The sequence below is a fragment of the Scardinius erythrophthalmus genome (assembly GCF_964197995.2).
Source record: "Scardinius erythrophthalmus genome assembly, chromosome: 3".
Classification (NCBI taxonomy): domain Eukaryota; kingdom Metazoa; phylum Chordata; class Actinopteri; order Cypriniformes; family Leuciscidae; genus Scardinius; species Scardinius erythrophthalmus.
The window spans coordinates 14,129,772-14,143,759 of record NC_138223.1 but is presented as its reverse complement, the minus strand read 5'-3'; the positions used below and the strand labels follow the sequence as shown (position 1 = coordinate 14,143,759).

The window sequence follows — 13,988 nt, the reverse complement described above, 5'->3', positions numbered from 1 at the left end:
TCTCAGTTCATGACTCCTTTAATATCATCTAATAATATAATATAATATAATATAATATAATATAATATAATATAATATAATATAATATAATATAATATAATATAATATAATATAATATAATATAATATAATAACGATGTATAGTCCTATCCATGAAGATGAATTTCATGTTACTCTATTTCCTCTGCAGATTTGAAAGCTTTGCTTCAGCAATGGTCGTTTATACTGCTCGAAAAGTATGAAAATCTGATCTATCATAAGTTATTTACTTTTTGATGGCTCTAGCATTAACGATTAAAGTATATATATATACTGTATATATATATATATATATATATATATATATATATATATATATATATATATATATATATATATATATATATAATATTATTATTATTATTATTATACATTTTCTTTTATTTATTTTTTTACTGTAAACATCTGGTAATACTTCTAGTGTTAAGAGCGTTTCATCAGCCTCAATTTAGCTTGATTTGTCTACCTCTCTCTATGGTGGTAAAGGGGCCTAAGGGTTGTTGGGCCCCTCACAGTTTGTGTGGTCCCTATGGTGAGACCAAGAAACCAAGCAGTCATAGGATGTGTAGATGTCAGATCTTCGTGTGGGAACCTCAGACGTCAAAATCCCAGATATCCCAACCTAATCTCCAGCAAAACATTTTGTTTTTCCTCTTTCTCTCTCTTCGGTCCCTCTCTCTTTTTCCTTTCCTCCCTCCACCCATTTAGGGCTTTAATTTTTATTCATGGGGTGTGAAGGGGTTGAGACGGGGGTGTGGGGACAGGATCGGGATGGAAGGGGATAACTCCTTGAGCTGGGTCCAGGGCTCAGACCAGCGCTGGTGACAATGGCCTCAGTGTTGTGCTGGGTGTTGTGAGCAGGCCGTTTGGACATTCTTCCCCTGTCAGTGGAAGCAGATCTGGGAGGTAGCGGTGCCCGGGATTACCATCTCATTAATAGCAGCCATGACTTTTGTTCAAAGAACGACTTGTGTAATGTTGCCGTGTGGATGATGGGTAATCCGCTGAAGCTGCAGCTGTAGGGGAAACTGGACACAAACACACACACTAACACACACACATTGTGGCTATACAATGTGAATCCTTTTATGAAAGAGGCATTGAAAACATAAATTTATAGAAGTCGATATCAACAGGCAAACTGACCATTAACCGCAAATCAATCAATCAATCAATCTATCTATCTATCTATCTATCTATCTATCTATCTATCTATCTATCTATCTATCTATCTATCTATCTATCTATCTATCTATCTATCTATCTATCTATCTATCTATCTATCTATCTATCTATCTATCTATCTATCTATCTATCTATCTATCTATGGTGACAGAAAGGGGACAGTTAAACAGACATATAAAATGTTATTAAAGATTTATATTCCAAATAAATACAGTTCTTTTAAACTATATATTCATCAAAATTTACTTTTTATATATATGTATCACGGTATCCACAAAATTATAAGGCAGCACAACAATGTTTTGAACATTAATAATAAGACAAAAAGTTTATTGAGCACTAAATCAGCATATTAGGATGATTAAACCAATTGTAATTCCTGTTTTTACTATATTTGTATCTAAATACACAAGAACATTTAAAAAATCTTACCCAGCTTTTTAACTGCAGTGTATATATTGGAGGTCAAATCACAAGACTGATTGCTTGGAAAATAGTAATAGTACACCTCTTTTCAACAAGCCTTCAGATTTGATGTATCATTCATATCCAAAGCAGAACACAAAAGAAATGAAAGTCAGTGGGATTCAAAACAAAATATTTCAAAATATCTTCTTTTGTATTGTAGAAACAGATGCTATCAGGTTTGGGATGACATGAGAGTGAGTAAATAATGACATTATTTTTATTTTTGGGTAAATTGGCTCTTTAAAGATTTTTAATAATAATTGCACACACACACACACACACACACACACACACACACACGCACACACACGCACACACACACACACACACACACACACACACACACACACACACACACACACACATTTTCAGTCTGAGCCCCAGCAGCTCACTCATGTGGCTCTTGTAGTCTCTTTCACACATTCCTCTCTCCACACACACGTCTCCTGCTCTCAGATGGTGGCCCAGATTAAACAGAACAATACAGTCCAAACGTGATAAATGTGCATCTACTTATTCCTCTCTTTCACTCCCTCACTCAGTCCATCCATCCTCAGACGAGATGATATAAAAGCGAAATAAGCAGCCCATTCATTCACCAGTTATCTCTGTGGGCGTCTCGTCTCTGCGAGTGATGGGACTCCTTCCTCCTTCAAGTTCCCTCTTCTTTTAATTTCAAATCCCTCTATCTCCGCTTGTGGAGAACAGTGGGTCCACAAGGAGTTCAACCGACCCCTCGTCTGTTAAAACAACATGCTGTCTATCCTCTGAAGATCAGTCGTCTTAGGCAGAGAGGGGGTCTGCCAATGACTCTGAATCAGAACTGAACTTGGGTGGCAATCTAAAATACATGTATGTTAATCTAAATAGTATCTTGCATGTAAAAAGTTTCAATTCAAGAGCCATCATTACATTATCATACTTGAACTTGCAGAGCTGAGTGGATGGGGGAGGAGGGCAATTTACAAAAGGCAAACGAAACTCAGGGCCCTATCATACATCCGGTGCAATGCGGCACCAGGCACGACGCAAGTGTTTTTTGCTAGTTTCAGCCCGACGCAGTTATCATTTTCACGTCCTGCGCCACGTTGTTTATATAGCAAATGCATTTGCTCCCATCTGTTCACCCATGGGCGTGCTGGTCTGAAAACGAGGTGTGTTCAAGCGTATTGTTGGCGCATTGCTATTTTGAGGCAACTGAAAAATTAGACTCCGCCACTGACCAACAAAAACCTTGTATAAAGTCAATGGCGCAGTATTGTTTTGTTATTTAGAAAAAAGCGCATTAGTAATATGAGCCTCTAGGCGCGTGCATACACTCTGCTTATTACACACACAGGGATGCGCAGCAGCACACAAACATGCCAAATATTAAAAATAAAAGGATTACAATGTAACAGAATATCATTGTGTACATTGTGGTGAATTTTCTTTGGGAGTCCATATGAGACCACTCTGTGATCGTGGGAGTGGGCTCATTTTCTGGGTCTGTGGTGTGCGAGTGGCTCCCCCTCCATCTCACCCATGGTGAAGGAGGAAACACTTGTCGAGAGCACAAGCTCAACAAAATCCCCAAATCTCCCTTGAGGACCATAAACGGTAAAAGCAATCTTGTTTTTTAACTGTTCATTGAGTCCAGCATAAAAAAGGAAATCAAAGCACTGTCAGGGTAGTGGGTCTGATAAGCAAGGTCCAAAAAATAACTGGTATGGTCCTTGAGGGAACGATCATCCTGGGTGAGGAGGAGGAGGCGGCGTACTGCTGCTAGATATATTTTTTTCTGGACGGTCATTCTGTCACGGTTAGCATGGAAGAGGAGAGGCAAGGATCTATTTGCAAGCAGTCTTCCACAAGCACACAAAGCAACATAAGAAACATAAATCCAACCAGGAAGACAAAGATCATACTCTAATGGTGATAAATCGCCCCGATTGCCTGCTAGCTTCTCCTCCTGTCTATACGGTAATTTCTCTACTGTGCAACAGAGAGTCGCGTGGTTATGACGCAATCGTTAGCCTATTTTTACAAAAAATGTTTCTACAGGGCCATAACGTAAGATACAAGGTAATGGAGCCTTTTATACATTTTCATGTTTGTTTAGAAATAAATAATGGACAAATGGAGTCTTTAAACGCCTCAGATGTAAAGTTATTCGCTGTCAAGGTGACGCCAAAATGAGTCAATGGAATGCTAACAGCAGGTGGGGGTCTGCTAATCAATGGCGGCGCCCGGGGAAGCTTCAATGTTTTATGAAACATTAGACCCCTGAGGCTAACAAGGAACAGGTGTAGGTAATGAGTTGTCATGGAACCAAACAAGTCAGCTATGGAAACAAAAGCTAACAGGAATCAGAGATGATTCGTGGCTCTTCCAACTTGGATCATGTGTGCCTTGATAACCAATCACATTACAGTCTTGACGTCATTGAATTTCATTCAGAATTGTGCGACAGTCAATAACTGTGCATATGTATATAACATACAATAGAAAAGAATGAGAAGTGCCGTAAACTGAATCATACCTGTCAGACAATTGTCCGTGACTTCTCTTATAAAACAGCATTGTAAACTCTGAAAATAGATCAATACAAAATGAATGTTTACGAGCAAACATGTTGAAGATTAGCTGATGGGCTGTCAATTAATTAAATTATAGGCTTGGCCATTTTACCACAAAAGCAGTTTATTCAGTGTAGTGAAGCCTCTCTTTCATTGACATCCATTAAAAAGAAGTGAAAAAAAAACAACAACTCTGTTCTCCTTCTCTACGTACCACTGCAATAGAAGGCATTTCAATTTTTCTTTTTGGCAAACCTTGCAGGCTTGCCTTCAAGTGGCTATGCAAGAACTAAACCTCAGGAAATTAAATCCAGACACAGCCAGACAAAAGAATATCAAAATAAAAGTCATAGAACACTAAACACAAGGGAATTGAGACACTAGCAGACTTTTAACAATCAGATCATATTATGAAACATTAACCATGACAATTTATACTTTTTTCAGTTCTATCCTACTCCTAATATATGTAGAAACTGTCTTTTAAACATTTTAATATTATTTTTTTTTCCTAAAATAAATCTATTCTTAAATAAATAACTTAAATCCTCAATAAATAGATGGATGGATGATAAATAAATAAATAAATAATTCTTATAAATAAATAAGAATTGATCATTCTATCAAGTATAAAATTGGGCCAGTTTACTAAAAGGTTTTGAATTTCCTTTTTTTTTTAGGTTTTCTAGCAAGTCAATTGAAGAGTCATGTGCCCCCTTATGGGCATAAAAGAGAGACACATGTGAATTACCTCGAAGAGCTTATTTGGAAAACAAATGCAAAAACTGCTAATTTGTTTACTCTTTATAGCAATGTACAATATATATATATATATATATATATATATATATATATATATATATATATATATATATATATATACACATAAGTAAAATAACTAACTGCTTATCTTTTTCTTTTCTTTTTTTACTTTATTAGGCTACTATTACTATTATTTATTTTTAGTTACTTTTAAGAATGTTCTTCAGTTTATTTGTATCATCACATCAAACGCCTAGTTCATTTATAGGGGTAGCTAACATAGAATCATGTTAGCAAGGGATCAATTTAGATTTCAGAGTTCAAATTTTCTGCAAATCTTGTGACCCGACTCAGTGGATATTTGACTCCTTGCACTTTTCGTTTGAGTGTCTGTTTGTGATAAGCTAAGGTGTGTTTATTTGGCTTGACACGGATGTCACGTCCTGCTGTGTTGGTTTTGTGGCAGGGCTGTTGGACATGGGAGTCCTGCTGAGATGTCCGTGGCTGGGTCACAAGGTCTCCTCCCTCAGCATCCAACAGTTCCACTAATATTTAGTTCTATATTTGTCCTGCTGTGTGACAAGCAGTTTGGCAAATTGACACTCACCCTTTGTTTAGTAGCATTTTCAGGAACTTTTTCTCACAGAGCTTTTAGTAAACACTTATTTTACCATACAGTCATGGCCTATTGCTATTCCTGGCTCATTCAGGTCAGCTTAACTGTTGAAAAGAGCAGTTTGCCTTGAGAAAATCCCATAGGCACGCTCACGTTGTCATCGACACAATGCACAAACACAAACATAATGCCTCTTGCTGTCAGTGTCACTGCCGTTTGCCTCTTTGAACTGCTATCAGAATTATTTGAAGCACCTCTGTCTTTTAAATCTCACCATCTCTCTCTGTCCCTCCTCTCTATTTCTTCCTTTACATAGTGCTTCTAACTCTGCTCTATAGCGCGTGACCTCTCAAGCCAGCGGTCCGCCCACCTCGTTCGGACTGTGGCCCTGAGATGGCCCAGACCGCTGCCCTAAAGCCTGGGGAGTGGTTGTCCTCTCTGGAGCACAAAAGAGCCACGGCTATCCGCTCAGCCGAGCCCGGCCCCCATGAACTCATCCAAGCGCACAGGGAACACATTAGCCTAGGCTGGGCTTTGTACGTCCGACTTTTCTCATGTGCTTCTTCATAGTTTAGCTAACACTTCAAGACCGTCAGGTGTCTGCATGGTTTGACCACTCCAGTTGCTCTCAAAGCGGTCAGCGCTCCAAGGCCATTTCGGTGTCAGGTCTTGTAGCTCTCCGTTTGCCACTCAAGCGAGAACGGCACAAAGCAGATCGCTCATTCTAAGGGTTTCTCGGGGCTTCTCCAACATAGTATAGGTAATCACAAAAAATCTGAAAAAACACTGCCATGGTCTCAAAGACTTACCCTTTTTCTTGCTCCTCAGGAAAGGAGCTCCCAGCCTCTTTCAGGCAGTCGCCCAGCCTGCCTTAAACCATGATACAGGCGAGGAGAAGAGTTCAGAAGAGGATCAGAGTGACCTTGAGGTATGACCTCATATGGTTTCATAACATATCAATTGTAAATTCCAAGACGTACAAATGCTGCTTTTCAACATACTCTACCATAAAAATTTTAACGGTTGATAAGATTTCTTAATGTTTTTTAAAAGAAGTCCCTTATGCACACTAAGGCTGCATTTATTTGAAATTTTTTTAATATTGTGAAGTATTATTGCAGGATTTGGATTTGGTTGAGGGTTAGTTGCATGTAATTATGCATAATTTAATGTTATTAATAAGTACATGTAACATATGTAACAAGGACACTAGAATAAAGTGTTACCAATAACTGTTATCTATTTGAATCTATTTTATGATGTAATTTATTACTATGATGGCAAAGCCGAGTTAAAGCTGAAGCCAAGCAGACCTTTCTCCAGTCTTCAGTGTCACACAATCCTTCAGAAATCCATCTAATATGCTGATTTGATGCCCAATGTATGCATGTATTATTTTCAATGATCTTATCTAAATAAAAGTATTAATTTCTTTTCTTTTTTTTTGAAAAAAAACTTGTGTTTTGAATAGTAGTGTAGATTCTCCCAGAAATAACTAGAATTATCAGAAATATTAGAAAAATCTGAAATATCTCTCAGATATTTATAATACAGGTAAAAACAACTGTTGAGCATAATTCTGTTTATTCTTATGTCTGTAAAAATAGTGAGAATAATAATAAACCTTAACTTATTGTAATCCTCAATGTAATTATTGTTTAATGATTGTTAGTGTTTTTTAACATTAATAATAACTTGCATTCTGTAATACTATATACTTTTGCTTATTTGTTATACTACTAAATGAGAATTCTTTACATCAAGAAAAACTCTTACAGTAATCAGTGAAATTAATGAACATTTATTGCGTTTCAGCTGTTTATTCTGGTGAAGAGTGTGGTGGCAAATCGTTACAGAGATGTACTGCGAGAGTTTGAAGAGCTGGATGAGAAAAACACCAGACGTCTCACTCAGGAGGACATGTACCAGTTATTTAAAAGGTGACATACCATATAAGAAAAACATATTCACTTACATTTGTTTTCTTCCATGTTCTTGAGATTTTATTGTAATGTGATTGGTTACAATAAAAACGTCAGTATTTAACACTTTATCATAGTTTAATAGTAACAGCTCATTTAACAGTGAATGAATGCATGAATATCAAATGAATAATTGATCTGTTTTCAGACATAATGTCTTTATTTTTTCTATTAGCATCTCAGTTTGATAGTCAGTACGTCAGAAGATTATCTGGGGAACATTTATATAGCTGTCTCCAACACACACACACACACACACACAGACTGCTGGAATGTGGAATGCATTCCTCCTCATTGTCTTTAGCACCATGCCGAATCACTGAATCTTTCTCTGCTGTGTTTAGTCCTGGGTTTCTCCCAGAGTCAGCGGTCGTGACACAAGCATCCCTTGTGTGTCTCACAAGACCTATGCGGTCAACCCGAGTCTCCCAGCTCTGGTTTTTAGAGAGCTCTTGCACTCTTTTGTCTTCCAAGACAATGCCAACGGAAAGCAGGCCTTTTCTCTTGGCAAATGATGCCTTAATTGTGCAAGTTAACAACCTGCTCTTTTTTTCCCATGAATAACAATATATTTGGTGTACGGAGCCTTAGAGAGCTGCTGGCACGGTGAAGATCTGAAGCTGTGGGTTTTTCAATGGCCTACTGCACGCTTGTTTAGCTGTTCCCATGCCTGCTTCAATTTCAGCTTCATTGCTGTACTGTGTATCTCTGTTGTTCCTCTAATTAGGGGTGCTTGCTACCATTATTATTAAAGAGTGGTGCAAGGATGACGTCAAAACCCGGAAGACTAATTTGCCACTGGTTCCCTCGAGATTTTGCTATGGAGTTTTATAATGGGGATTTTCAATTTACGAGTATAATAAAGCCTATGGTAAACATGCATTGACGATTCTTTGACGTTTTGTTCTACAACGTAAACTGCACACACTCACACCCCAAATGTTCTTATCTAGTTACTTATTAGAAACAAATGTTTTTAAAATAAAAATGACACTTTTTTTTTTTTTTTTGCTTTGTTTTGCTTCGTATTGTTTGTTTGTTTGTTTTTTTATCTTAAACTTGTAACTCGTCCTGCACGATTTTTGCTACATGAATTATAAATGTTTTTCCTAGTGAACAATAAAACCTACAAAACCCATAGACTTGCACTGAAAAAGGGACCCCAGTCATATCCAGAGATCAAAATATCATAGTAATAATGTGGCTTTTTTTTTTATTTCATAAACACAGTAAGTAACACCCCAACAACACATTTTCAACCACCCGGAACATCTTAGCAATATACTAACAACCACTCATAACTCCTAGCAATGCCGTGACAACCACCCAAATAAAGTACTTTTAATAAAGCATTTATATTTATATTTAGAAAATTTAAAATTTGAAACATTTTTCAAGGTTACAAGCTGGTTTACACTTTATTTAGATATTTAGTCCACTTTATACATTCTATTAACTATAAGTAACTTGTGTTACTTGTACAAGTAACAAATGTACTTGTAAAGTTACTTATAGTCAGTAGGATGTCATTGTCTGTAAATTGCATTTGTAGTTGATCTTTGAGTGAATCTGTGATCCATCTATTTTTATATCAACCCTCCACCCTTGCCTCTTTTCGTTTAACTTGTCATTTCCATTCTTTTGCCTTTCTTAGGTATTTCTCTCTCTCTTTTTCAGTCTGTGAGTTAGATGCGTTGTTGTGGTGAACTGAGTTAAGTGTCCTGAACTCTTCTGAACTGTTCACCCCATGTGAGAACCTCCTTCATTTCTATAAATTATTTATCTGTTTATTTACTCTCCTCCCTCCCCTCCCTGTGCTGTTTTTCCAGCTCTTCCTTTGACCCTTTTGTGATTTCTCTCCCACCCTTTTTTTATTCTTTTTCTACATCACCCTCTTTTATCTCTCTATTCATTTTTTTGGCTGGAATATGGCGGCAGGCCTAAAAGGAGTCGTGGTCTGAATGGGGGGCATCGCGAGTGGATTTGCATAATCTGTGGCGTGGCACTGGTGCACAGACACAGAGAGAGACGGTGCCAACCAGTCCAAGGTGAACTGAACTCTCCTCGCCAGCTCAGAGATTAGTGACACTAACAGGCTTTACAGCAGCCGAGTTCACAGAGGGTTTGGCTGACATATCAGTGCCAACTTCTCTGGCTCCCACAGTGAACATTGTGTATGTGTGTGTGTGTGTCTGGTGAGAAACTGTTGCTTCTTTGATTGATTCCTACAAGGCAGAGACAAACGCATACGTGTATGTTCACACGAACTCTTATGCGCACATACTCAATACAACAAGGCCCAAACTGAACTGAAGAAACCTACTGAGGCACCAGAAAATGTTAATCCTCTAGATTCAAAGTATATGAAACAATAACTTAAGAATCATTATTTGGGTCATTTTTTTAAATGTCAAAGTGGTTTCAGAATATCCACCAAATACAGTTCTACCACATTCAAGTCAGACTTTAATAATGAAAACTATTGGGGAGAACAAGGATAATTGCAACTTTCTGGGTTTTGCTTATTTAAGGTGTGGTCACAATAGAGAAATTTTGAAATTTCTCTGGCAAAAAAGTTCCATTGTCAATAGTGTAGCGATGTCACTTTCAAACCAAGCAACTTTCAGTTGTTCAGTGCGGCAAATTCATGTGACCTGCTTGAACCAGTTGCGAAAACTACATTGGCAAATTTTTTGCCCTCACAACGAAATTTCTGATCTCATAGATTCCAATAGAAATGACTTGAATTCGCCTGCAAAAATTCAATGAGCAATGATATGACCAAACCTTTACTCTGAAAATGTTTTGTACAAAACTTTCGGTTACACTTTATTTAAGGTGACGAAGTTATTAATTAACTACATTTACATACTATAGAGTTACGATTATGTTTAGTTACTTACAATTATGCATAATTTACTGTTATTACTATAGTAAATTCATGTAGTAATGTGTAATTACATCACCTTAAAATAAAGTGTGACCAAACTTTCAAACATTTCATAACACAATATAATTGTAACTATATATGTTTATATATGTCAGTGAATGAAACATCTTTATATTAAGGATATATTGTAAATGTATACTAATATTAGTCCATGCATAAAATGTCCTTAAAAACTGTAGGCACATACTCAGATTATGAAAGGCAGGCTTTAATAATGACATCAGACAAACAGGAAAACAAAACTAAATATTGGCTGCTGAAAATTCAGTTTTGCCTTCACAGGAATAAAATACATTTTCAAATATATTCAAATAATAATAAAAAAGAATTAAAATGTAATATTATTTCCACAGCATTGCTATTTTACTGTATTTTTAGTCAAATAGATGCAGCCTTGGAGAGCCTAAGACTTCTTCCAAAACATTATAAAAATCTTACCAGTCCCTCACTTTTGAATTATGTATATTAAACTATATGTACTGTGTAGTATATAGGTAAATATACATATATCCTTTAAAACAGCATACCTATTTAACACAATGAATAATTTGATTTATTGTAAATAAAAGTATGTACTTAAAACCCAAATGTAGCCTACATTTTACTTTAAATATCTATGTTTACCATAACAGACAAAGATCAGGGTTGTATGATATAGACGAGTGTTTGTTTGCTGTCAGATCCCCTCATAGTGTGTCTTCTCACAGTACTGTCCTTTCTTTAGGCGTGACACTGTGTTTGTGCATATGTGTGAGAGAAACTGTTGCTTCTGTGCTGTTAGTTGCCAAGTTTTAGCTTAAATGCTGTTCAAATAAAGGGGATGAGGGGGTCTTTAGGGTGTGGGGGGTTTAAAGGGTACAGTGTTTGTATTATTCTAAGAAAGCGAGGTGTATTCTTTAGATTCAGATTATCATCTCTCCCTTTCCCTCTTCCCATCATTTATTCCTCTCTCATTGTTTGCCTCTTGTATTCTTCCTCTCACCCTGCTCAGGTTAGCGCTCCATCCTGAGGTAACTCGTGGAGAAGTCCGGAGGTTGTGGTCCTCTTTGTTAACCCAGCAGGATGGAACTGTGGACTTTCAACAGTTTATACGACATTTTGGCCCATCGCCCAAATCCTGCTGTTACCCCAATGCCAAGCACAATCCCCCCAAACGTGGAGACAATGACTTCATGCGCCTCTCTAAAACACTCAACTGCGTCTCAGATATACTAGTGGATGCTCTAAGGGCCAAGGTGGGGGCGTGCTTTTTTTTTAAAAAAACGCTGCAGTTGTGTAATGTTCTTTACCTAAAAAGAGCTGAGATATATGATTATGCTATTTAGACAATTTTCTGAACCTTTTTATCTCTTGCTCTCAACAGGTGGAGTTGTCTGTTTCTGAGCTCTGGACTGAGTTCTCCGAAATGGATTTTTCTGGAACAGGCTTTGTTAGCAGTGATGAATTTAAAGAGATTCTTATGAGTCTCTGTGTTCATCTCAGCCAGTATGAGTGTGATTTACTGGCCAGGAAGTTTGACATCAACCATGATGACAGGTAGATACACTTGCACACAAACAAACATTATGGAGGATCAACCCTGCAATAAGTAGATTAATAAATAAATCAAGACATTCGTGCATAATACTATTTATATGATTAACTAAACGGTAACACTTTACTTGAAGCTTTTATAAAAGTATTTTTAATGCATTTATTAAGCCTTGCATGAAAATATATAATTGCATTACGATGTTCCGAATAAATAATATATTATACTGTATATACATATAATTATATATACATAAAAGGCTTCAAGTAAAGTGTTACCAAATCAACAAATGGAGATAATAAGCAAATATATAAACAAACAAATAAATAAAAATAAAAATAATAACCATTATACAATAATACATCTAAATGGTTTTGGAAATAAAACATTCATTCATTCATTCATTCATTCATTCATTCATTAGATGCTTCATAAAACTGGGGTTCCAGTCCCTTTTGCTGCTTCAGTTATTTTATATATGTACACAATAAGGTTTGTGATACCGATAAATATAATGTATTTAATGTATCAAATCCAAACAAAACCAACAATGTTTTATCAATTGCAAGTAAATTGCCATAAACAATTGTGAAAGAATATGAAAAGAGTTTTTTTTTTAGGTTTACATAATACCAGACCTCATACTTGTTTTGGTAATAATAAATCAGAAATATTTATGACTGGAAACACAAGTATCATATGTTCGTGACAAATTACTTTTTCCAAATTTGGATCAAGCCTATCAAACCTAAATATTTACAATGCATTTAAAATATATTTTATAGAGAATTCACATTCATCCTGCAAGATAACAAATAACTGAGCATTTCATGTCCTCAAGGAATTTGTCATAAATTTGTTTTCTTCTGTCAGTGTATCCTACACAGAATTCCTTAGGCCTTTTCTATCCCAGGGTCAAATATGGAAGCATGGGTCTAATATGGCAGCTGCTCTGCAGACTCCCAGAGAAACTAAAGAAACTGTTACTCTGGAAACATTAAGTCGCAGGATCAGGAAAAAGGTGATGCATTGTTTATAGGTGATAATATGTGTGAATGCATGGATGAATATTCTCATTTTGCTTATGTTTTGTTGTTGCAGCTCCAACGTAAGGCCAGGGCTCTTAGAAAGGCCTGTGCCCGGCTGGATGGCTCCAGCACTGGGCTTCTGTCTGCAGCTGAGCTGGGTGCTGTGCTACAGCTGTGGGGAGTGTGCCAGAGCCAGGAAGAGCTGAAAAGTGTGTTCTCTACCCTTCACACCCACCCCACTGGTCGCCTGGATTACCGCCCGCTCCTAATGGACAAACACAGGACATCCAGTCACAACCAGCAAACCAAACACCAGCTCAGCCAAAGGTGTCAATAGGTCAGAGGTTTATAACAAATGATGGCTACATTGGCTTTATAAATTTGTAAGTTGGAGCTGTCACCACTTCTTCACAAAGAGAGATGGAAGTTAATGTTTTAACTAATCATATTAACCCTATTGGCTTCATGTAGGTGGGCACAATCGAAGTTATAATCATGCTGTAAACATTATTGTTTTGCTTTATATTAGATTTGGTTGGTTGGCATGAATTGTATTTCAAAGCTTTATATAGTAAAGTGTGTGCTTAATAAAATCAAGTCAAATAAAATTAATTTGTCAACTGATATGAATGCAAATTAATTTACATTGTAATAACTCTAAACTGAATTTGCATTGAAATACATTTAGACATGACATACTATACTACATCTAAAACTTATTTTAAACAACATTTTGCTTATTTTTTTAGTATTTAGTATTTTTAGATTTTTGCATATTATTTGTACTATACAGATACATTTTTCACAATGTGCACTACCATTTAGAAAGAGGGGGGGAGGGGGGTTGAAAGACAAAAAATACTTTTATTC

At 36.5% G+C, this 13,988-nt stretch overlaps 1 protein-coding gene across 1 annotated transcript in view; it reads left to right on the top strand.

The window, feature by feature from the left end:
* LOC308687848 (EF-hand calcium-binding domain-containing protein 6) overlaps positions 1 to 13,808 on the top strand; it is a 31,500-nt gene extending 17,692 nt beyond the window's left edge. The window contains exons 13-20 of the mRNA XM_081360676.1: positions 6,456 to 6,555; positions 7,443 to 7,567; positions 9,264 to 9,285; positions 9,557 to 9,657; positions 11,551 to 11,794; positions 11,923 to 12,095; positions 12,964 to 13,111; positions 13,192 to 13,808. Of these exons, the coding sequence (XP_081216802.1) occupies positions 6,456 to 6,555; positions 7,443 to 7,567; positions 9,264 to 9,285; positions 9,557 to 9,657; positions 11,551 to 11,794; positions 11,923 to 12,095; positions 12,964 to 13,111; positions 13,192 to 13,455 (1,177 nt within the window). The 3' untranslated portion in view covers positions 13,456 to 13,808. The remainder of the gene's footprint in view (positions 1 to 6,455; positions 6,556 to 7,442; positions 7,568 to 9,263; positions 9,286 to 9,556; positions 9,658 to 11,550; positions 11,795 to 11,922; positions 12,096 to 12,963; positions 13,112 to 13,191) is intronic.
* The last annotated feature ends 180 nt before the right edge of the window (positions 13,809 to 13,988 follow it).